This window comes from Meleagris gallopavo, chromosome 30 (genome assembly GCF_000146605.3).
Source record: "Meleagris gallopavo isolate NT-WF06-2002-E0010 breed Aviagen turkey brand Nicholas breeding stock chromosome 30, Turkey_5.1, whole genome shotgun sequence".
In the NCBI taxonomy this organism is placed as follows: Eukaryota; Metazoa; Chordata; class Aves; order Galliformes; family Phasianidae; genus Meleagris; species Meleagris gallopavo.
Window position 1 is genome coordinate 2,629,953 of NC_015040.2, and position 21,620 is coordinate 2,651,572.

Genomic DNA, 21,620 nt, shown 5'->3' on the forward strand with positions numbered 1-21,620 from the left:
AGGGGAAGGCCTGGAGGCATCGCGGGGCTTCCGGGCCTCCGAGGGCGCGGGGCCTTCCTGAGGTAACAAAGGAGGCCCGAGAGCGGAGGTACCGTTTCGGTGTAGGCCCCGAGCGGCGCCGTTTCCTCGGCCCTTGGGCTTCCCTCAGCTCTGGAGGTCAGTCTGAGCCCGGCTGTGCCTGTTGGGTGCTGCTCGGGGCCAGTGGTGGGGCTGCAGCGTGGCCCAGCCATTCACGGGGCTCTTTTTGTTTCCCTTTTGTAGCCATGGAGTGCAGAGACAAAGCGATCGCTCCCCCGCGGAGACTCGTGCAAGGTAAGGCTGTGGGAGAGCCTCTGTCACCTCTTGTAAAGCCCTAATGCCTTTTAAAACCACCAGGCCTGGAAGTATTTGCAGTAGTGAACTGCCTGCAGCTGTAATCTGGTTTTGTTCTGCTATTTAACAGCAAAATGAATGCGTTAAGTTTTATTTCTCCCTATCCTGCTGATTTGTTTTCTGTGACTAAAATAGCCAAATGTTGTTTGTTGCAGCTCGGTTGCCTTTCAAGCGCCTGAATCCTGTACCAAAGGAGAAATGTGATGCAGAAGCAGAAGGCAAGAAAGGAAAGAGTTCTAAGAGTGATTTGAGCCAAAGTAAGGATTCCTCCACAGCCACATCGTGTGCACCCACGGACAATATGGAGAATGACTGCCAGCTGAATTCAGACGTGACTTTTGTTCCGAAACTTGTTAATGGGAAGGGTCCCTTAGACCACTTTATACAAAAAGGCACAAAAGATAGCAGAAATGAAATAATCGTCATTATTGACTCGGTAGATGAGTCTAATCAAAGGCTCAGTGACGATGTAGACGATGTTAATTTTGATTCAAAAACATCTTCTGCAGCTCTGACTAATGGTGTGCTAGGAAAAGATACGAACAAGCTGAGTTGCCTGAATTCCACCCAGAACAGCCAAACTGATGATTCAATGGAGACTGATGTGCGGTGTGAAGCTATTGCAAATAAGAGTGAAGATTTGGTAGATGGAATCCAGTCTCGTTCTGGGTTGACAGAGTGTAACAACTTGGAAAACACCAAGGTTAATCAGAGTGAACTGAAGGACGTCATATTTGAGGGGAAGATGCCTGTGGTGCTTCTTGAAGATATTATGGCTGCTAAATCTCCCCAGGTCACTTCTCTGGATGGAAGTGTCACATCAGAAAATGAGACCGTAGAATTGTCCCATGAAGGAGACTCTGTACTTACTAATTCCTCATTAAGCTCCCTCTCTGTGAGCTCTCCTGAGGCACAGCCTGTTGCAGAAACCAAGAGAAATACTAGTCCTTTAGCTGTCTCAACGCCTGTTAGGAAGGTTGGTCTCTTTTCTTGGTTGTTTAAGAGTTACTACACTGTAGATGGATTGTTTGTCATGAAAAGGATAAATAAGTTATTCACAAAGATTGTGGGACCGCAAGGTGTTGTCCATCTATTAATAATGTACCTGAATGATTACCCTCTTGAATCCTCTAAATTGTATAGCTAGACTACTTAAGTCTTGGTTTTGAGTTGCTATGTTTGAATAGTGTGAGTGCAGCTTTAAACTCCTTTTACAGGTTCTTTTCATTATAGTGATCATGAAGTGTATGCCTTGGGATGTACACCTTAGTGACTGAGATAAGGACAGAGCTCAGAGTCTGTCCAGCAGATATTGTTTCATAACATCCATTCTGTTCTCTCTATTGCTGCTGTAAGTTTTTTTGTGTGTGTGTGTGAGGTCTTGAATCTGGGCTGTTAAAAACCCTTTCAGTGAAACTGTAGGACATTAGCAGAAGTGCAGTTTTCCCTCTGAAGACAGAGGACAAGCCAAATAAGTCTCAGTAGGAATGAAGTGTGTGAGGCTTGTGCTGTCAGCCATCTTGTGTGCCCTGGCCAGCATGAGGATGCTTAAGGGATAATTCACTGTGTGTTCCTGTGACCATGAGATGCTGCTTAGGGCTGGAGGGGATGGGATACCTCTGGTCTGACAGCCCTGTGTGTGCTGGGAATGTGATCTGGTTTAGCTTCTGGTCACTGCCTGTCCTGTAACAAGAGACCCCTGAGATTTGTGACTTCTGGTGCTGTGCTGAAGGGGAGGCTTTTAAAACCAACGGTATCTGTGCAGGTGGCTGAAATGGTTGTGACTTGAGTGGTTGAAAAGTGCTTGGTCTCCCTGGGGAGCAGATTAAGGTGGTGGAGGTGTAAAGAGAGGATGCTCTGGTTGGGAGCACAACGCTCAGCACTGAAACCTGTACAGCAGAGCAATTTTGGGGAGTGTGTTGGATGCCAAGCCTTGCCCAAAGTTCAGCTGAGCTCTCTGACTGCTGTGCTTGCTTGCATTTAACTGCATTATTGGAGGGGAAAATGAGGAAGGCTTTTACAGGTATACAGATGCTGTGCTGCATGAACTGGACTTGAAGTTCTCATTGTGGTCTGCCTTTTTTCTTCTGTTTGAATTTTATTTGGGGGGAGTTACCTGATTCTGACTTCTGTTAAAACTTCTGGCTGTTAAAACTTGTGATATCACTTTACAATACACACACAAACTTAAGCAGGCATGAAATATTCCTAGTGCAACAGAACAGAAGAGAGCACTTGACTTTGGAGGTAATATATTCAGGTCAACAAGTTATTGGTTTTGCCTGGTATGAGGCAAGGTTAACGCATCGTTCATTCTGTTAGCCAGAGTGGGATGTCTGTGCTGATCTGCACCATTGTCTGTGCTAGAATGTCTGCTTTCTAAAGCAGAAACACTTCAGTAAAGTAAAGCTCTGAGTTTAAAGTGTTCTTATTTTGCATCATGTGAATACAGAATCACTTGATGCATCTTTACGCTCTGAACTTCTGTGTCTGAGTGCAGAAAATAAAGCAGACCAAATGCTTTAATCGCAGAGATAAATGCTCAGCCTTTGCCTGAGAATGGCAGGAGGAAGTGGATACAAGAAATCAAGCCAGAGTGTGCTGAAATAGACTGCTCAGAAACTAACGTGTCAATGAGTGCTACTCTTTAGATACAGAGTACCTTTGTACCTTTCCTCCTTGGGGATAATGGCTCTAACTGAAAGGAAGGTGTGACCCATAGGGTGATGCACTTCTAATAGTGGAAGAACAGGAGGGCTATGATCACCAGCAGGAACAGCATGGAAATATTGATGGTAGTCCTTGCACTTAGGAAGCTGTAGCTAAATAATCTGGCATTAAAAAAAAAGTTTACATGGCAGAGTTGCTTCCTTTGAGTTAATGTTGTGTTCTTGTGATTTGTAGCAGCTGTACCTGCTGTTGGTTTTTGTACTCATGGTGTTACATTGCAAATGATATTTTAGGACTGAGTAACTAGAAGGGTTTGTTTATGCAAAGCTTAGTAATAGGAGGACCTAATGTAAACTGAAACAATTAGATGTGTTCAGGCTTATGTGTAAACCAGTGAGATTGGATCTAAGAATAGAGTTCGAGCACATCTAGTGCTGGAGGAATGCTTATGTTGCTGAATATACTAATCTGAAGAAAAATTTAATGTAATTTAAATGGAGCTTGCTGTTCTTTTTAGTAGTTTTAGTGTCTCATGAAAAAGGAATGATACGGATCTATAAAACTTCCTTTTTTGTGATTTCAGGTATCTCAGAAACTCCACAAAAGTTCTGCAGAGAAGGAGAAGCTGAGATTGCAAAGAGTAAGGCTTTTTCACTGACATAGAAAGTTAACCTGCTGTGCTTTTGCATTGAATAGTAAGCAAAGCCCTGTGCATTTCATCTCAGTCTACTTATAGCATCTCTTTCCCTGGCTTTCCTCACTGATGAATATGGAAGAGCCTTAATGCATGTGGTTAAAGCACTCAGTTTGTTCCCAAATCTCCTTAATGCATACCTAATGAAGTGTGGGTGGCCTGCACTGCATTTCTGTGCGCTTCAGTAAGATATTAAGAGACTATAAATGTTGCTGACTGCTCATCAGAGTGCTTTGGGGAGTGTTTTCAAACCCTTCCTTGGAGAGTGGAAGCCTACAGAGCAGACACTCACAAGTGATATCCTTGACAGACTTCTGTTTAGGGTTCCTACCTTACTGTTCTCACCCTTCTCCCTTTAAAACACAAAAAGTAGCATCTGTTCTTCAGCAAGTGAGGCAAGAGGGCCAATGGTTTCATGGCAACTATTGGACATCACTGCTGGAAATGCTTAAGGCTACAGTGTGTGTCCACTCCAACGCTGCTACTCAGAACATCCAGGCAAAACAGCGGTGTAATTTTGCTGTCCATTCTGTTTTCAGTCATGCAGTGCTAAATACAGAGGAGGCTGATGGATCACGTGGAGTTCTCAAACAGTCAGCGTTGTATGAGTGGGCTCTGCATGCTGAAAAGCTGGCTGTTATTTTAACAGCAGTTGGGAAGGGCTGTGCTTGTAAATCCCTGCTGTGTTCTGTAGTAACTAATTTATAAATTGGTTGGTTGCTTGCTTTTTTAATATAAGCTATAAGTGGCTGAGTGTACTCTCTGAGATGCTTGCTTTTCACAGTGCCCCATGTAAAGTTCCAGACTGTTGTTTTTCTTTCTATAATTCACTTATAATGTTTATTTATGTAAATAATTTCGTTTGAGAGAGATGAGAATGTGGAAGCTTTGTGTTGAAAGCTAAATCAACCCACTGCCCCTGCTGTTTGCTTTATACCTCTTCCTAAAGCTACCCAGTAGATCTTTACTGAGTTCTAATGACTCAGTTCTGACAGTGTTGCTTTTTACCTTTGGCACAGTTTTGGTATTATTTGTACACTGTAATGCTGTTCAGTAATTTTTCATCCTGCCAAGAAGACTTAGAAGTGAAATAAACAAAAAGAAATTGGAAATGTACCAGAAGGGTGTTTATATCTCCGAGTTCAGACATATCCTAGTTTCCTTGTGGAGTTACCAATGCCTACAGTGTAGGGAAATTATTTTCCTTAAATTTGTTTGTTTATTTAATTAGTAAGAATACCATCTTCTCATTTATATCAGGACCCATAAAAAGAATTTTAGTTGCTTTGAAATGAAATAATGTGGGAAAACAACATTTTCACTCTTCTCACCTTCCCTCATTGTTTTCATGCTATGCATTAAATAAGCACAGAGTGCTTTGCCTTGTCTGATTACCTGAAAAGAAATTAACTAATAAAATGCCACACAAGACAGTTCAGCTAGCTGAGGCTGCATACAGGATGCAGTTCCTAACTGGAACCTTGCAGGTCTTTGTGGCTGGGTCAAGAATCTCAGTTGGAGAAGTTATGTCCTTATTTCACTCAAGTGTGTATGCCAGCAGCTGCTTCTGTGCACAAAGACACTTTCTTAATGGGTTTTCTTGAACTAGGATCAGGAGCGTGCTGACAAGCTGCAGAAGTTACAAGCAGAAAGGGAGGAAAAAGGAAGGCTGAAAGAAGAGGCAAAAGCCGCAAAGGAGCGAGCCAAGGAAGAGGCAAAGAAGAAGAAAGAGGAGGAGAAAGAACTGAAAGAGAAAGAAAGAAGAGAAAAGAAAGAAAAAGAAGAAAAGGAAAAAGCTGAGAAGTTGAGAGTGAAGGAGGAGAAACGCAAGGAGAGGCAGGAAGCCTTGGAGTAAGTGGCTTGGCTTCTAAAGGCCATGGGGAATAATGTATGATGAGGTGATAACCTTTGCAGACCCACTGTATCCCTCTATTTCAGAGGACAGGACAGCATGTGCCTATTTGTCACTGAGTATATTCAAAGTGGTGGAAAGAATGTCAAATCTTAATCTCAGCATTGCTTTTTGCTTGCTGGCTGACCTGGGTTTCTGATCTGAAATGGCTGAAAAGAGCTGTCATGAACCACTGAGTTTTCCCTTCCTGACCAGTCTTGCTATTCACTTTGCATTTGCTGGTACTGCTGTCCTCTGTTGAGGAAGTCATTCGTATTGTGATAACTCATTAAATACCTTTTCTTGGTATTGAGGAAAATTTGAAACATCCTATACATTCTGTGCCCACATCAGTTCAATATCTGATTTAGAAGGAATGAAGAGTCTTCTATGCACTTCAGTCAAGTGCCATGCTTGTTTAACAAATTATCTTAGTGCATAGTGTGATTGGTCTTAATTAAGGCTTCTCACCTGCCACAGTCCAAGCAAATACTCTGATTTGTGACCAGTGAAATGAACTCTTATATTTAAGGGCAAAACTTGAGGAGAAGAGAAAGAAAGAAGAGGAGAAACGGTTAAAAGAGGAGGAAAAGGTAAATGCTTTCTCTAAGCTCTTCTGTTCTTGTGAAATGCTGTGAATGGACTCCCTGGCACCCTGCTGAGTCCTGCTGAGCTATGAGCTGTGGAGCTGCTGCTTTACCTTCCCTGAAGTTCTCTCAGCATTGTACAATGCCTTGCTGCCCCTGCAGCATCTGCTGCTGGGGGATGAGCACGTCCCTTTGAAACAGAGTCAGTCCAATGGGATCAGGTAGTGCCATTCCACCAGTTAGATCTCGCAGTTTTCTTGTCTTGTTTAGATGCTGCTGTCTCTGTTCTATCTGTTAAATTCTTTCTGCATTTCTTGTCTTAGCAATTACACTGGAATCTGTGCAAGTGTGTTAGAGAAAACAATTATTATTTTTTTTTATTGCATCACAGGAGCTGATAAACAACTGAACTTTGTTTTATGCCTCATTAGTTTTGAAGTTGGGTCATGCTTGAGTTCACTTTAAATGATGAGGCCTTGTCATACCTTTAATTACAATTTGCATTTTCATTCTGACCTTAGCGTATTAATGCTCAGAAAGCAGAAATCACAAGATTCTTCCAGAAACCAAAGACTCCGCAAGCCCCAAAGGTGAGCTATTGCTATGCCTGCGTTTCATTGGGTTTTCATTAGTCATCTTCTTACAAACACACTGGTTTCCTTCTCACCTATCCCTTAGAGCTCCTTAGGTGAAAAAGGCAATAGTACTTCCTCATTTTTAAAACATTGAAGGGGTTTTCTTTTAAAAAAAAAAAAAGTCTGTGACCAGAGTAAAGATGACAGAAGTCTGTAGTTGCTTGAGTAAAATCTCATCTTTGTCTCCTGCTGTGTTGGGTGTACAGACCTTTAGAGGATCTGTTGGAGTCTCTGATAGGAAGGGCTTATTGTAAGTCCTCATTCAAATATCAGTAACGTTTTTTTTCCCTTAGGTTTGTGTGTTATGAATATGCTGGTACTGTAGTTTCTCAGGCGTTCAGGCCCTAACAATCCTCACTTACCATTTCAGATTCTTGCTGGCTCTTGTGGGAAGTTTGCTCCTTTTGAAATTAAAGAGAACATGGTCTTAGCTCCCCTCTGTCGTATTGCCCTTTATCCAGACTTCTTAGAACAGCTGGATCGGCTCCTGCGTGCACAGAATAGTGAAGTTTCTTTCTTGAGGGATCTCAAGTGTCGTAAGCCACGTAAAACTGGACCCACTTTTGTCAATAGCAGTACCACAGTGAACAGGTTAGTCTGTGTCTCTGGGTTTTCTCCACTTGTTTTTGTGATGAACAGGGGACTGGTTTCAAGGAAACTGTAATCTATCCTATGGATGGTAGAAAGGTGCAGCTTTTCTTTTGATTCTTGTCTGCCAGTCCTCTCAAAGGGAGAGTATGTTATGATACAGATTTCCTTCATTCTATAATGTTTCTTGCTTCCTGCAAATAAGGATTTCTTTCATTTTAGGCAGCTCCATTTCAGCACTGGAAACTACTTGCCTTTGAATAGTGTTTAGCTTTGATAGATGTCAATTGTACTTCTTGAAACTAAGGCAGGGCTGCTGGTACCCATAGTATTGATAAGAGGGCAGTAGCTTATCTGAAACTCCTGTTCTGGCGACCAAATTGTGAGTGTTTGTTCTAATCAGCTCAAGTTCTGTGTTGATACTGAACTGAAATTCTGTAGAAGATATTATCCTGAGCAGCAGGGGAGCATTCTGTAGGTTCTGAAGATAGTCTCTTGTTTTAACAGTGATGTGGTAGTAGTGGATAACTGCAAAACAGATGCTGTTCCTGAAAGGGGGAAATTTGGTAGAATGAAACTTCTGCAGTTCTGTGAAAATCACCGTCCTGCATACTGGGGCACATGGAACAAGAAAACCACTGTGATCCGTCCCAGGAATCCTTGGTCAAAGGACAGTGTAAGTAACTTACAGGCAGCGTAGTTGGATTCTTTTTTTTCCTTAATGATCTCAAAGTGAATTTATGGTGTTCAGGTTTACCTGTTCTTTAGGATTTCTGATCCACTTGTGTGCTCGTTCTTGCTATTGAGTTATGAAGCACTAGGTGGGCTCTGACATCGTGCTTTCAGATTAACAGAAGTGGCATATTGGCATTTCTTCTTCTAGAAATTACTGGACTATGAAGTAGATAGTGATGAAGAGTGGGAAGAGGAGGAACCTGGTGAAAGCCTTTCCCATAGTGAAGGGGTAAGGATTCTACGTGCTGAAAGACAGCTTTTAAGAACGAGTGCATCTGACAGTGCCAGATTTCTAAAAAGCTGAGTTTATGTTTAGGATGATGAAGAGGAAGGAGAGGATGAAGATGATGACGATGGGTTTTTTGTACCCCATGGGTACCTATCTGAAGATGAAGGAGTGACAGAAGTAAGTGAACAAGGTGTCACTGGATTTCCATCTTTGCTTCTTATGTATCAAGTACTAAATATTGACATACGAAGAAATCTTGTAGTCCTGGCAGTGACATCACTTGTATTTGCTTAGTGCAGGAGAGAACTTGTGTAACTCAGGGAACACAATAAGAAGGTGGCTTTTTTTTTTTTTTTAAAAGAACATTGCTCATCTGGAATGGTTGTAACAAGATTTTTCACCTGTGGGTTTTTAGGAGTGTGATCCAGAGAATCAGAAGGTTCGTCAAAAGCTGAAAGCAAAGGAGTGGGATGAACTGATGGCCAAGGGGAAGAGGCTCCATGTTCTACAGCCTGTGAAAATTGGCTGCATCTGGGAAAGTGCACAAAATGACAGTGGCACAAATGCAGACCTGAAGGTTCTCCAGCAGTTCTCAGCGTGTATCCTGGATTCATCTGTTGCTGAGGAAGAACAGCAGATACAGAAATGTAGCAAAAAAAGAGCAAAAGATCAGCAGAGTAAGACGTGAAGGGCTAAATAATTGTATATATGCACTGTTGTACTCCAGTTTTGAGATTTTTTTTTTTTTAAATCAAGTTAAAGCATCAGAATGGTCTGCTTATTACTGTCTGAAATTCAAGTAATCTTTATGAAGTCTCCTGGGATTCAGTTTTCTGCCATTGCACAACTCTGTGGCCTTGGTTGCTGTCTCTAAAAGCTCTTGCTTCAGGTAATCCAGGAAACAATGCCAACAAGACTTCATTCAGAAGGCTCAGATTTAGGACTACTTACTGGAGGTGCTTGAGCCAACTTAGCTGTGTGTTACTCAGGGAGAGAGGATGTATTTTGTTTGTAATTTCAGTACTGAGTACATCCTATGTATGATTAACACAAGGGTATGAGTAATGCCCAAAAAGACTAAAATAGAGGTTGAAATTCTCACTTCACATTCCTATTGTGGCTGACATGTCTATATAAAGTTTAGATACAGGGCTGCAACAGAAGCTAAAATCTTATTTGTCTTCTTTCCTGGGGCGTGTATACTGATATTATGTCAGCCAGGCTTTTCTTGACCTTTAAATAGTTCTCTACAAACTTTATGCAACCTCTCTTCTCTGCAGTCCTCGGCCAGCTTCTACCACTGCTCCATGGGAACGTGAATGGGAGCAAAGTGATCATCCAGGAGTTCCAGGAGTGCTGCCGGCAGGGACTGTTCAGTGATGTGACTGCAGCTGCTGACTGTGGAGACACGAGCCCTGTGAGCCCCAACACATCCCGACCACAGACACCAGTTGGTGAGGACAGTGGTGTCCCTTCCAAAGCCAGGCTAAAGAGAATAATTTCTGAGAACTCTGTGTATGAGAAGAGACCTGAATATCGGATGTGTTGGTACGTCCACTCAGAGGTGCTGAAGAGTTTTGATCAAGAGCACCTCCCTGTCCCTTGCCAATGGAACTACGTCACCCAAGTTCCTTCTTCAGGAAAGGAGGACGGTGGCGGTGTGCCAGGTGTGGCACTTGTGCAGAGCACCCCTGTGTCAGTAAAGAGGAAATCTACTGGAAGCATGTGCATCACTAAATTCATGAAAAGGCCTAGGGATGCTGAACAGGTGAGCTTTCACAGCACTCTTCCCCAGTTATGAACGGCAGGAATGCAGCTGTGTGTCTTCAGTAGGCAAATATCATGGCACTCCTCCCAGATTGACCTGAATCTGCCATCAGCAGAGTCAAAATATTAAGCTACCAAAACTATTTGTCATACAAAAAGATCTTTTTGGTGGGGAAGGAGTAAAATTTCCCAACTCTAAAGAGATGGATTTCTTTTCCTCTAACTTGGATTGTTTCACTTGAAACATTAATCTGCTGTTCTTCCATTTTCTGCTATTTGGCAGTGATTGCTTCCAAGCTGGGAATAGTTTTGAGTGTTTGCTTGTCCTTGGTTTTCCAGCTGTGTGCAATTTGCGTGCAGATTTGTGTGTATGGCTGCCAGATGTATAGCCTGGGCTGGTGACTTGCATCAGAAGCACATGTACTGGCTAAATGTGGTTTCTAAGTGCTGCAACTCAACTCTTAATAGTCTGCAAAGTCTCAGGCTCATACTATTATATATATATAAAGCTGGATTTCAAGAGCTGTTTTAAAAACAAAAATCACAGGAGCAAAGAAGATACTTGGAGTAGTCACTATTCCAACTCTAATCTCTGCTCTTCCTGTTATGGCTACCCTGAAAAGCAGAGGCAAACAAGTAGTATTAAGAGCTTAATTATCCAAAAGTATGGTTGAAAAGCATGTGATCAGTGCTTCAGCTATGTGATGCTCTGTCCATGTTCTTAAGACAGTAAGGCTTTAGGTCCTGAAACCTGCTGTTATCAGCTGTGTGCTTTCAAACCTACAGACAGGAGTAGTTTGCACTCTTCAGTGGATTTATATTGCTCTCCTGTGTGTAAGGGGGAGGAAGGAAGCCTTGCTCGAGGCTTTTTGTGCTTTTCTTTCTAAGTTTACTTTCCACTTCTTCAGCTTTTGTACTGAAGATCTGTAATGAAGTACAAATATCGATAGGGAACAGAAAGCTGAGAAGCTGTTCAGTCCTCAAACTGCATCTGATTGGTTTTTTTTTTCTTATATGCTAAATAAAAGCAGAGATTAAAAAATAGAAAAATAACTCCAAAGCTCTGCTTATATTCAAGCACTTGGGCAGACATAGTGAAGCTAACTCTTTTAGTAGAGTTACAACATTGGCCTAAGAAAACATCTTAATTGCCCTCGTGAGATGTGATGTAGCACAGCTCAGAACAGAGGTGTCAGGTTCCTGAAGGCCTTTCATGCCTGTCATCTAAATCAGCAGCATTTGGGTATTGAGATCCCATCCTTCCAGCTGAGCAAGGTTGGAGCTTGTGGAGAAATTAGAGAACCTGACAGCCTTGACCTGCTGACTGTTCTCCTATATGGCTGTGCCACAAAGCTCGTGCCAGGACTCTTCTATAAGTAAAGATGCTCTTACATAAGCTGCAGAGAAAGAACCTGGTACTGAAATACCTCAGCATGTGTAGGAGGGGAGGTACTTTATCTGAAAACTGCAACTTTAATGAAAGCTGTAAATATAAAACTTCTTGGAACAGTTAGTATGGGCAGGGACCAACTTCTGAGACTTCAGTTTCACAGTTCCAGCTGAAGAAAGTAGGGGGGGGAGAAAAGAACTTGGAGATATTTGATGCAGAACAGCTTCAGTTTGCATCACTCCTTATGTTTGTTTCCTTTCCTGATTCAAAATGAGTGGATTTGCAGCTCTGAGGGCAGCAAATAGTGTCACCAAGGAAAGAACTGTCATCCCTCCCTGACCAGAAGTTTGTTGACAGAGATGAGTCAGGGGAGAACAAGTTTAAACTTGACAAGCTGAAGTTGCTTTTTGTCTTCAGAAGCAAGAAATCAAAAGAGGGGGAAGATTTCCCTTAAATATATATATATAATAAGGACAAAACTGAGTCAGACTCTAATTGAGGCTTGAACTGACTTCTAGGTGTGTAATTGGTGTTGTGTAATAGTGAAACATGGAGCACAAGCACTTGGCATGCTTCCTGCTGTATGGGCCATTGCAGACCAGGCCTTTTACCAGAAGTCAGTGTCTGCTGTTCCTTGCAAACATCTATGGACTGTGCTTTGAGCACTAACTGTGAGAGGTGTCCATCTCAGTCCTTAGCATTGGCTGTGCAAGATCTTGCCCCTTAACGCTGCCACCTTGCTGATATCTTGTAACTTTTCTATTCCTCCTCTTCCCCTTAAGGCTGAGGCGATGGAGATGGATGGCTTTCAGGCAGACACTGAGGAAGATGAGGATGATGATGACTGCATGATTGTGGATGTACAGCCATGCAAAGGTGGGAACAAATACTTGATAGCAAGCTCTTGGCAGACAATCACTAGCAGATGGGGGAGTAGAAACTGTAGCTAAACGTGTCACTGTTTTTTCTGCTGCAGTTTTACCAAGCTTTGTGTTCTTCTCTATAGATGTTTTATTCAATATATTTTTCTGCTTTTATGACTTTTATTCTAGATGCTTCTTTGCTTTTTATGATTTTTGCTAATCTGCTCTTCTCTTTCCCTCCTCCCTCTAAGTGACTAAGCAGAGCAAAGTGTTTGTGAACAACATTTGTCTGCCAGCATTACAGTTTGTTTCTGATAAGAAAAGTGAACATTTGGGCTGCTATCAGCAGATCCACTTATATTAGTAAATGTTGCTGAGAAGGGCTCATCTCAGGGGCTTGCATGCTTCTGTTCAAAGCTTTCCCAGAACTGACAAGGTCTGGAGCTTAGCTTTGCTGCCTTCTTGAAGTCTTAAGTGCATGCTGAAGCCTCCATTCTGGAGGAAATAGCACCAGATAGCCAAGCTCTCAGCTGTGTGACAGATGGATGCTTTGATCAACATTGCACAGCCATGTGCTAGAATCTAAGCAGTTGTTTATATTTCTGTCCCAGTTATCGCTTGGAAAAAAGGGTTTTCAAAAGCTCTATAGCTGTAAGTGTAGCCTTTCAGGCTACAGATTCTGAAACAGGGAAATGAGGAAAGGAAAAGCTCCTTTCATCTCAGTGAGGTTTTAACTACACATACTTGATCATACAGATCAATGACTTAACACAAACCATATGCAGCTACGTCCTCTAAACTGCTTTTAAAACCTCCAAGCTTTACAGCTCTCACAATAGCTCTTTCACAATGCTGCATAACCTGAATTAAGTGGCTTTTTTATTATTATTATTATTACTAGGCAGCTCCTTTAATTGCCAGATGAGAGCTTCTGCAAATATTAAATTCTACAGAGGTTTGAGCCATTCTAGACACATCTTGGTTCTCTTTCTATCTGAGCTGGTGTTGCGTTCCTCCTCTCACCTCCCATAAGTGACAACACAACTGTTTGGCAAGAAGCTTTGCATTTAATCTTAAGCTGCTTTTGCTTATTACATGACTACAGCAGGATGAAAGCCTTACTTCAGGTTCATAAGCTCTTGTTCTGAGGATGAGAGTGCTGTTTGGTGGCAGCTCTGCCTAGTTCTAAAGCACTAACAAGACTTGATTCTTAATTAGAATTAGTTTTACTCTGTGTTAGTGTAACCCAGTGCTAAAATCCAGTGTTAATACCAAATGGTATTGAAAAGGAGACTTGTAACTGGATTCATGACTGGATGCATAGATGGCAGTAGTCAAATTTGACTGGTTTAATGAAGATACTTTAAAAACAACACAACCACAAGATGACACTTCTTCTACTTTGCAGATTCAACACTGACAGTCACTGAAACAGTTCCAGAATCCAGTGGTACAACTGCTGCTCACCAGGATGCCAACGTGGTCAGCCCACCTAATACAGTTTGAGACTTAAATGCCTACTAACTTCTCTTGTATGTATGTAGAATTATTTAGAAAATTGAAAACCCTGTGTATCTTTGAACAAGATACCTGAAAGTATTCCATATTTCTTGTAAAGAGAAGACAGCACTTTGTTCTGCTTCAGACCAGATGGAAGCTTAAATCTTTAGTTTTTAGCTTAAAAAATATTGCATATTAATCTGTCCTTAATAAAGCATTATTGAAATTTTGATACTTCTTTGTAATGGAAGGTATCTACGTTAGTGGAGGGTTTTTTAAATAAGCTTATTGTGATGCTTCTTGAGACTTACTCTGTTCATAATGTTGTATAGCATGCCCTTGGGTGTGAATGATGTACAATTACATTTGATTTTATGCTATCTATATTATCCTGTTTGTGATTTTACTTGCTATGGGAACAGCTCCACAGCTATGCCTTCGGAAAAGGAAATACCTGCAAGCTGTTCCTCCTATTCTGTGATAGTCTGATATTAATTACAGGCTAGTGACAGTGAGAGACTTCTGATCTCCTATATACTTTGCTGCAATAGGAAAGGGATGTGTGTAAAAAAGCTGATCACTATCCCCCAGGACAGCTTTAAGCATGTGGAATGGAAATGGCATCACACTTGGTAATGTATGTAACAAGCTTGCTGTGGTTTTTAACTTTTTATAAGGCTTCTCGGCTGCTGAGGGATGAATTCTCTGAAATACTGGCTGTAATCTGGAGTTTAATCTCTCATCAGAGGGGAAAATGCAGCATAGGTAGCTCTTGCTTGTTGTTTGTTTCCCAGGCTGGCTCTTCTGTCTGCAGGTGCCTTAGGAAGATGAGGACCAATGCCCCAGCTGCACATTAGTGCTAGCTCCAGCACTGACTGGAACTCAGCTGTAGTTCAAAACTGTAAGAGTAATACAACTCAAATAACTTGAAGCAGAACTGAATCTTTAAATAATCAATTTAATTAGATTAAACATAACGTTATCTAAATATACTCTCTCCAATAGGAGTTACAGTGCACATAGAAACAAAAGGAAAAGCTGAATTCTAAGCCCAGCCCAATATCCAGGCTCTATCAGTTTGTCATCCAGCCCTCTATTAGCATCTCATCCCTCCTCCAAAAGAGGAAAGTAGTACTTCATCATGGCCTTAAAAATACCTTAAACAGTCATTGCTAGAACTCAGTTCTTGAAGCCATTAAGTGCAGCCTTGAAAGTTTTACTGGATAAGACTACCTTGAATGGCTACTGAGTTGTGGAAATGACTGCAAGGTTGGTTTTAAATGGCTGAATCTCTAGCCTCCCATGCTGCAGAGCTAAAAGTCATTTCTGAGATCATGTAGTGGAAGCTCCAGCCTAAGGGACCAGTCTAAAACCACCAGTGCCCTTTATTTCAAGATAGTGTCTGGACGTTGGAGAGAAGTTCTGGTTTCAGGGGGCTTGCTGGTTGTTCCTGTCCTGATGCCTCAATGTCTGACATGACTGCTGCATCCCAGACAAGAGTCAGAAGAGCTGAGGGGACCTGGAACAGAGAAAGCAGTGTTACTAAGCTACAATGCTATACATACATGCTCCTTGAGTACTCTGCTTTGAGCTTGGTCATGGAAGCTTTATGCTAGAGCTGCACTTGGCTCACAGTTGCTGCCTTCCATCTCTTCCCAGAGTGGATACTAGCCCTCTGCTGTCAGTGCTGGCAAATGCTGTAGCCAGAGTTTCCTACAGGTCCTTAAAGTTTCTTTGATGGAGGCCACCTAACCTTGAGTTAGCCTTCATGTAATTGCCTGAGCTTAAAGAAGGGACAGAGCACTACTGTGCTGAAAGCTGAAGATGCAATCTAAGTTATGAGCACCATCTGACCCTGACAAGTAGAGCTCTGTTGCCACCTGAAGACCCCTGTGCAAGGTGCCATCTCTTACTCACCAGTCCACACTCATTGAAAGCCAAGTTTTCCTCTGTCAGTTTGAGACCTCCAGGTCCCAAAAGCTCGAAGGGCAGCCAGTTATCTCTGAGTGCTTCTCTGACGAAGTTGTAGAGCACAGATACAGGTTCACGTGCATAAAAAGTCCCTGCCATGAAGAAAAAGTGACATAGAGGAAGAGTCTGGCATTTAGCAAATGCAATCTTTTGTGGTAGGTTTCACAGGGCTCCAGTACTGATGCTAACTTTATAAACTACTTCAGTGGCGTTGGAAGAGCCTGATTCAACTGAAGTATAAAAGCAGCATTCCTAAAGAAAAGTGCTGCTTCACATGTTGTAAACCCCTGCCAGCCTGTAACAAAGAACTGGAAAAGCCTAAAACTATTTCTGGAGTTCTACTGCAAAAATTGAAGAGGATTTGTACTGTTGTACAACCTGCCACCACACAGGCAATTTCATGCTGGTTACTATAGCAAGCTCATCTAATTATTCCAGCTTGCTAGCAGTAGCCTGGGAAGAGCACATTTAATTAGTAATGCCTTGAGATTCTTTCCTCTACGGTGAACCCTGGCTTACAGTTCCAGCCCTATGCAGGTGAGGCACATGGAAGGCTCAAAGATTGTAAAGACTTGTACTAAAACGTTATTCCTTTCTGTATTCATTCTAACAATTGTCTTCTGCACATCTCAAGCCTGCTTATCAATCTCTTCTGCTACAAGTATTCTCAAAAGCTATTAGGGGTGCACAAAGAGAGGGTAAGAAGTCTTACCTTGGAGAAGGTAGCCATCAGGAAATCTAACTCGTAACAGGGTATAGTTGTACTTCCGCATTTCCCTTTGTTCTTCTTTCTCTCTCATGGCTCTTGTCCTCAGCATTGAAGCCTTTTCCACTGCTTCTGTCCTTTAGATAAAAAGTGATTTTTAGCATGAAGAAGAGGCATAAGGTAGTTAGCTGGCATCGCATGCCCCCTGGGTAGTGGAGACCCTCACTTTAAACCTGCTCACCGGAGCCGTTGCTCTCGTTTTATCTCTTCTGCAGTGAGGTTGTAGAAGTCATTTGGCAGCTCAAATCGAGCAGCTTCAGCTGATGGTTTAAATACACAGAGCTGCCGATCCAGCTGGAGTCTCAGTGGCTCACAGCTTAAAAGCTGCTCTTTGTAGTCCTTGAGGTCTTCCAACTTGGTCAGCATTTCTTCCTTTAGAACGTAGTACTCTTCAGTGGTGTCTACAACCAAAAGCACATTAATGTATGAAATATAAGGGCAATAATATCTGGAAAAACTACTGTCTTAACAAGGAAAATGCAGGGCAAGAGGCTGTTCGTATGACAGCCCTGAAGTGTGGAGCTCTCAGAACAACCAAAGCCTCCCCTGGGATGTCCCACCACTCAGACTGCTGCCTTCACTTTACCATACACTTAAATATCTTGCCTTGTCCTGGAACAGGCAGTGTTTTTGTCTCAAACCCAACAGACTGGAAAAATCTATGTATGCCTTCCAGGCAGTTTATCCTTTCCTGGAAGAAAAGGGGAAAAAAAAAAAATAAAATGTAGTCTGCTCCAGGCAAGGAGTTCCCTAGGCAGAGCACCTGCGGCAATCCTGATCTCACCTGAAATACTTTGTTCTGCAGTTTGATTTTCTGGTACTTCTCCTCCTCTGGATGCAGATAGATGTTGTCCAGGTATCTGCAGAAAGAGGAATGTAGTTCATGGATCAAAGCGGGCACTTCAGGACATGCTGCCCCCCACGCATAGTGATCACGTTGTGAGAAATACTGTAAGGTCTCAGATAAAAGCTGTAAAAGTGAGGAAAGCAAGCTAGACAGAAGGTGGTGGTGGTTGAGATCAACCACCAAACCTCTTGGACCAGTGGATCAACTCAAAACACCTCAGAGAATTTGACCTTATTTCAACTGACAGCGTCACTTAATTAAGATGTTTCAAGTATTTGGCTTTGTTTTCCTTCAGACATTCCTTGGAGTGCAGCAATGCCTGTTAACCTTCCAGGGAAGGGACAAGCTCCTCGAGTGCTCCATCCTACTTACTTGGCCATGGTTTCCACACCTACTCGGACTTTCTCCCGATCCTTATTGAAGGTGTGAATCTCCATGATGGAAGCAGCCACTGGATCTACAGAGAAATACTGGAAAAGAAGAAGAGAAGCTGGTCATGGGGGAACTGACTATTATGTACAATCAAAGGGGATGTGTAGGTTGGAGCTCCCTGCCTCAGCATTTATAGCGAGCCAAAGGGGCAGGAATTTATAACATCTGAACAGAGCCTACAGTCTGGTAGATGAGGGAGAAGGCAGAGGGTAAGAGGTAAGAGTAAGGTCACTGCTGCATTGCTTGAGGGGATTCATGCACAAAATGACTTTAAATGGAAGGAATGAAAGAAGCACAGCCAGCAGATGTGAAGCTCACCGACTGGATGGCTTCTCTGATATGCTTTTCTTTCTCATCTTTCCTTACAACTGCGCTGGTCAATGGGCAAATGAAATAGACTCCTGAAACAGAGGGTTCAGCTGCAGCTTCCTTGTCTGAGAAGGCTGGGTCCTAAGAGACAAAAGCAGGCGCAACTGAATGATGTTTGCTTTGTATTGCATTGCTGTGGGTTGGTTGTTTTTTTGTTTGTTTGTTTTGTTTTGTTTTTTGTGGATTCTTAGCATATTTCTATAGGACAGGGACAATAGCACTCTCAAAGCATGCATTTTAACATGATTAGGAAACAGCAGCATGTCTCCTACCTCTTGGTCTGCAGAAACCCCCTTCTCACTTGCAGCTGCCTCAGCCATCAGCTCCTTTCTCACTAGGAGAGAAAAATCCCAGTTATGGCAGCAGGGGCACAGACCCCAAGTGGTTCCTCAGAGGGCTTTGCACAGTGCAGTTCTGCTCGGGGAAGCAAACACTTCTGTGGGTGCTCTGCTTCTGGTTCACGGTGTGCCTTAGCCCCATTTCTAAGAGTCTTGTCATCAGCAAGGAGCCAGCTCCAGCTACGCAGCTGCCAAGCTGGGAACTCTCTTTCCAGGCTCAGACCTACAGCAGCTGTAGCAGCTATTGCTGAGCTTGGAGCTATCACTGGCAGAGCCTTGCAGCCCAGCCAGGCTCTCACCCCAGCTGCATCTTCGAGGAATCTCCTACCCTGGTTCTTGATGGCCCCCTGGGAGGAGGGTGGCTTCGCCTTTGGCTTCAGCTCCATCCGGGCCAGCGCTGCCGCCGCTGCCATCTGTGCCTCATCAGTGGGTCCCTGCCGAGGTCTCGGTGCTGCCTCTGCTTTCGGCTTCTCCTTGGGGACCCTGCGGCAGGACAGAACGCAGCTCAAGAGGCAGCTCCCTGGGCACCGCGGACCGGCAGCAACCCGCTTGCTTTTGGCACCCGAAGGACCTTTGGAGGAACTCAACGTGTGTTCCCTAATCACTGCAAGCTGCATTCGGGCCATCGCGGGAGCTCAGCGTCCCTCAGGCCGTGACGCCCCGGCCCCGAGCTCCACCGCCGGGCCCAACAGCGGGACCTGCGGTTACCCCGTACCGAGCCGGCTCCGAGAGCTTCTGGCCAGGCCCCGCGCTCCGAAACTTCAGGTCGGCCTTGATCTCCTGGAAGAACTTGCGCATAGCGACGGAGCCGGGAAGCGAACCCACACCGGAACGCAACCGGTCACACCCACCCTCTCACTTCCGGTCCGCTCACGTGACCGTGCCCGGAAGGGGGCGGGGCCATCACCGCCCTCTTGCCGCTCTATCCCGCCGCCTCTGTGCGCGGTCCTCCAGGCTCTGGAGGAGCCCTCGGGCCGACAGAAGTAGCCTCAACCGACTCGAATTCAGTAGTAAACAGACCGCGAAGCCCCCATATCACCCCAAACTCACCCTTGGTTTGTTCTGCACAGAGAAGGGGAGGCTGAGAGGAGCCCACACGGTGGCCTACAGCTCCCTGATAGACCCCAAGGCCTGCAGCCCCTCATGGTGGCCTGCAGCTCCTCACAGCGTTCCATGATTCTGTCATCCTATGATAACCTGTGATAACTGCAGGCAAACTGGGTCAAGGCATAGAAACACAGAGTGGTTTGAGTTGGAAGGGACCTCTAAAGGCCATATGGTCACACTCCTCTGCAGTAAACGGGGACACCCACAGCTCCGTCAGGTGCTCAGAGCCCCATCCAGAGTTTGATTGTCTCCAGGAATGGGGCACCACTGCCTCTTCGGGCAACCTGTGCCAGTGCTCCCTTATATTAAAGAACTTTTTCCTTATATCCGCTCTAAATCTTCCCTCTCTTAGTCTGAAACCATTCCCCCTTGTCCTATCACACAGGCCCTGCTAAAAACCATCCTCTTGTTTCTTGCAGCCCCTTTAGGTACTGACAGGCTGCTCTCAGTTCTCCCTGGAGCCTTCTCTTCTGCAGGCTGCACAACCCCAGCTCTCAGCCCGTCCTCACAGGGAGCTGTTCCATCCCTCACATCCCTCTCTGGTTGCACTCCAACAGGTCCGTGTCTCTTGGACTGAGGACTCCACATCTGGACACCGTGCTCCAGGTAGTCTCCCCAGCACAAGTCAGAGGGGCAGATCCCCTTCATGACTGCTGGCCACACTGCTTTGGATGCAGCCCGGGATACAGCACAGCTTCCCCTAGGGGCACCGGAGCAGATGCTGTTTGGGGTAGCTCCCTTGTCCCAGGTAACTGTCTCCATCACACTGATCCTTGGCTGCTGTCTGCACCCGCCACACCTCAGTGGATTCCTTCCACACAGCCTGGAGTCATTTCCCCTCGCCACCAAAGCAGCCACGCACACCCCAGCAGCGCCGCAGGGAACACAGCGCACTCAGCCCATGGTTTGTTCTCACTTGCCTCTCCCAGAGGTGTAATTGCTCTATAGGTAATCCCTGCGACACGTGTGGGTTGTGTTTGGTAACAGCCTCACCCTTGCCAGGCGCAGCTCAGGCTGTCACAGCATCACATGCAGCTTCCATTTGACTGAAGTTTCTCACTTTTCAGACAGCAGCAAATTGTCACTTTTCCATGATTTAATGGAAAAAATATATATATCAGATTGATATAAACTAAATTTAAAAGCTGAGCTAAACCAGGATGAAGCTGCAGACAGTCTGATTTGGTTTGGCTTGGATTTAGTTCAAGTGAAAAGGAGTTTTTACAAAAGCACATAAATCAGGTCATGATTCTAAATCAGGTCTAATTCCTCTGCATGCTTCCTGTTCCTTTCCTGTAGAACCTTCCCCCAGGTTAAGGGGAAGCTCTCTCCACAGCTGCACTGTTTGAGGGATGCCTTCCAGCTACCCCCAGCCCTGCTCTCATGTTCTATCAGGACAGCTCCAGGGAGTTGCTGGGATTTAACCTCTCCGGAAGGCTCGGGCTTTCTGGGCTGCACTTCTGCCCCAAGCGAGATGGCTGCTGATGGCTTTTTTCCCTCTAAATTGTTCACCTTCGTGCCACGGGGACCCTCTCCATGGGGCTCTTCCTTTCATTCCTTTCACAGTTCCTGACAGCCCACGCCCCCCCTCGCAGATCTGCCCCAAACCGCAGCCCCCGACCCCTTTAAATCTAACCCCGATCCCCGCACTTCAGCCCGCAGAGGCCCCGCGCCCCTCCACATCTCGGCCCCCGCCCCCCCGGCCATGCCCCTCTTTGCCCCCACCCCGCCGCCGCCGGAGGCACGGCCCAATCCCGTTATCCCGCCGAGCCCTCGCATCTTTCCATTGGACGAGTTGTCAGAGCGGCACCGCTAGCAACCAATAGAATCTGGGCCTGCGGGAGAGGCGGGACATCCTGCGGGCCGGGC

The 21,620-nt window shown here is 44.5% G+C and overlaps 2 protein-coding genes across 2 annotated transcripts; one reads left to right on the forward strand and one right to left on the reverse strand.

Annotated features, from left to right (window-relative positions):
• The first annotated feature begins 6 nt into the window (after window positions 1-6).
• Window positions 7-14,305, forward strand: CHAF1A (chromatin assembly factor 1 subunit A). The gene is made up of 15 exons (XM_003213217.3): window positions 7-156; window positions 262-312; window positions 528-1,348; window positions 3,626-3,682; window positions 5,346-5,587; window positions 6,160-6,220; window positions 6,736-6,804; window positions 7,220-7,440; window positions 7,945-8,113; window positions 8,321-8,401; window positions 8,489-8,578; window positions 8,817-9,078; window positions 9,682-10,169; window positions 12,341-12,434; window positions 13,830-14,305. The coding sequence occupies exons 2-15, from the start codon at window positions 264-266 to the stop codon at window positions 13,925-13,927; spliced, it is 2,802 nt and encodes a 933-aa protein (XP_003213265.1). The 5' UTR covers window positions 7-156; window positions 262-263; the 3' UTR covers window positions 13,928-14,305.
• Window positions 14,306-14,859: 554 nt separating this feature from the next.
• Window positions 14,860-19,515, reverse strand: UBXN6 (UBX domain protein 6). Its single transcript, XM_010724949.3, has 11 exons — window positions 19,360-19,515; window positions 18,973-19,127; window positions 18,579-18,640; window positions 18,256-18,387; window positions 17,878-17,975; window positions 17,443-17,518; window positions 17,265-17,349; window positions 16,840-17,059; window positions 16,605-16,735; window positions 15,839-15,984; window positions 14,860-15,440 (listed from the first exon to the last, which is right to left on the reverse strand). Exons 1-11 carry the CDS (start codon window positions 19,440-19,442, stop codon window positions 15,312-15,314), a joined length of 1,317 nt encoding a protein of 438 aa, XP_010723251.1. The 5' UTR covers window positions 19,443-19,515; the 3' UTR covers window positions 14,860-15,311.
• Window positions 19,516-21,620: the final 2,105 nt, after the last annotated feature.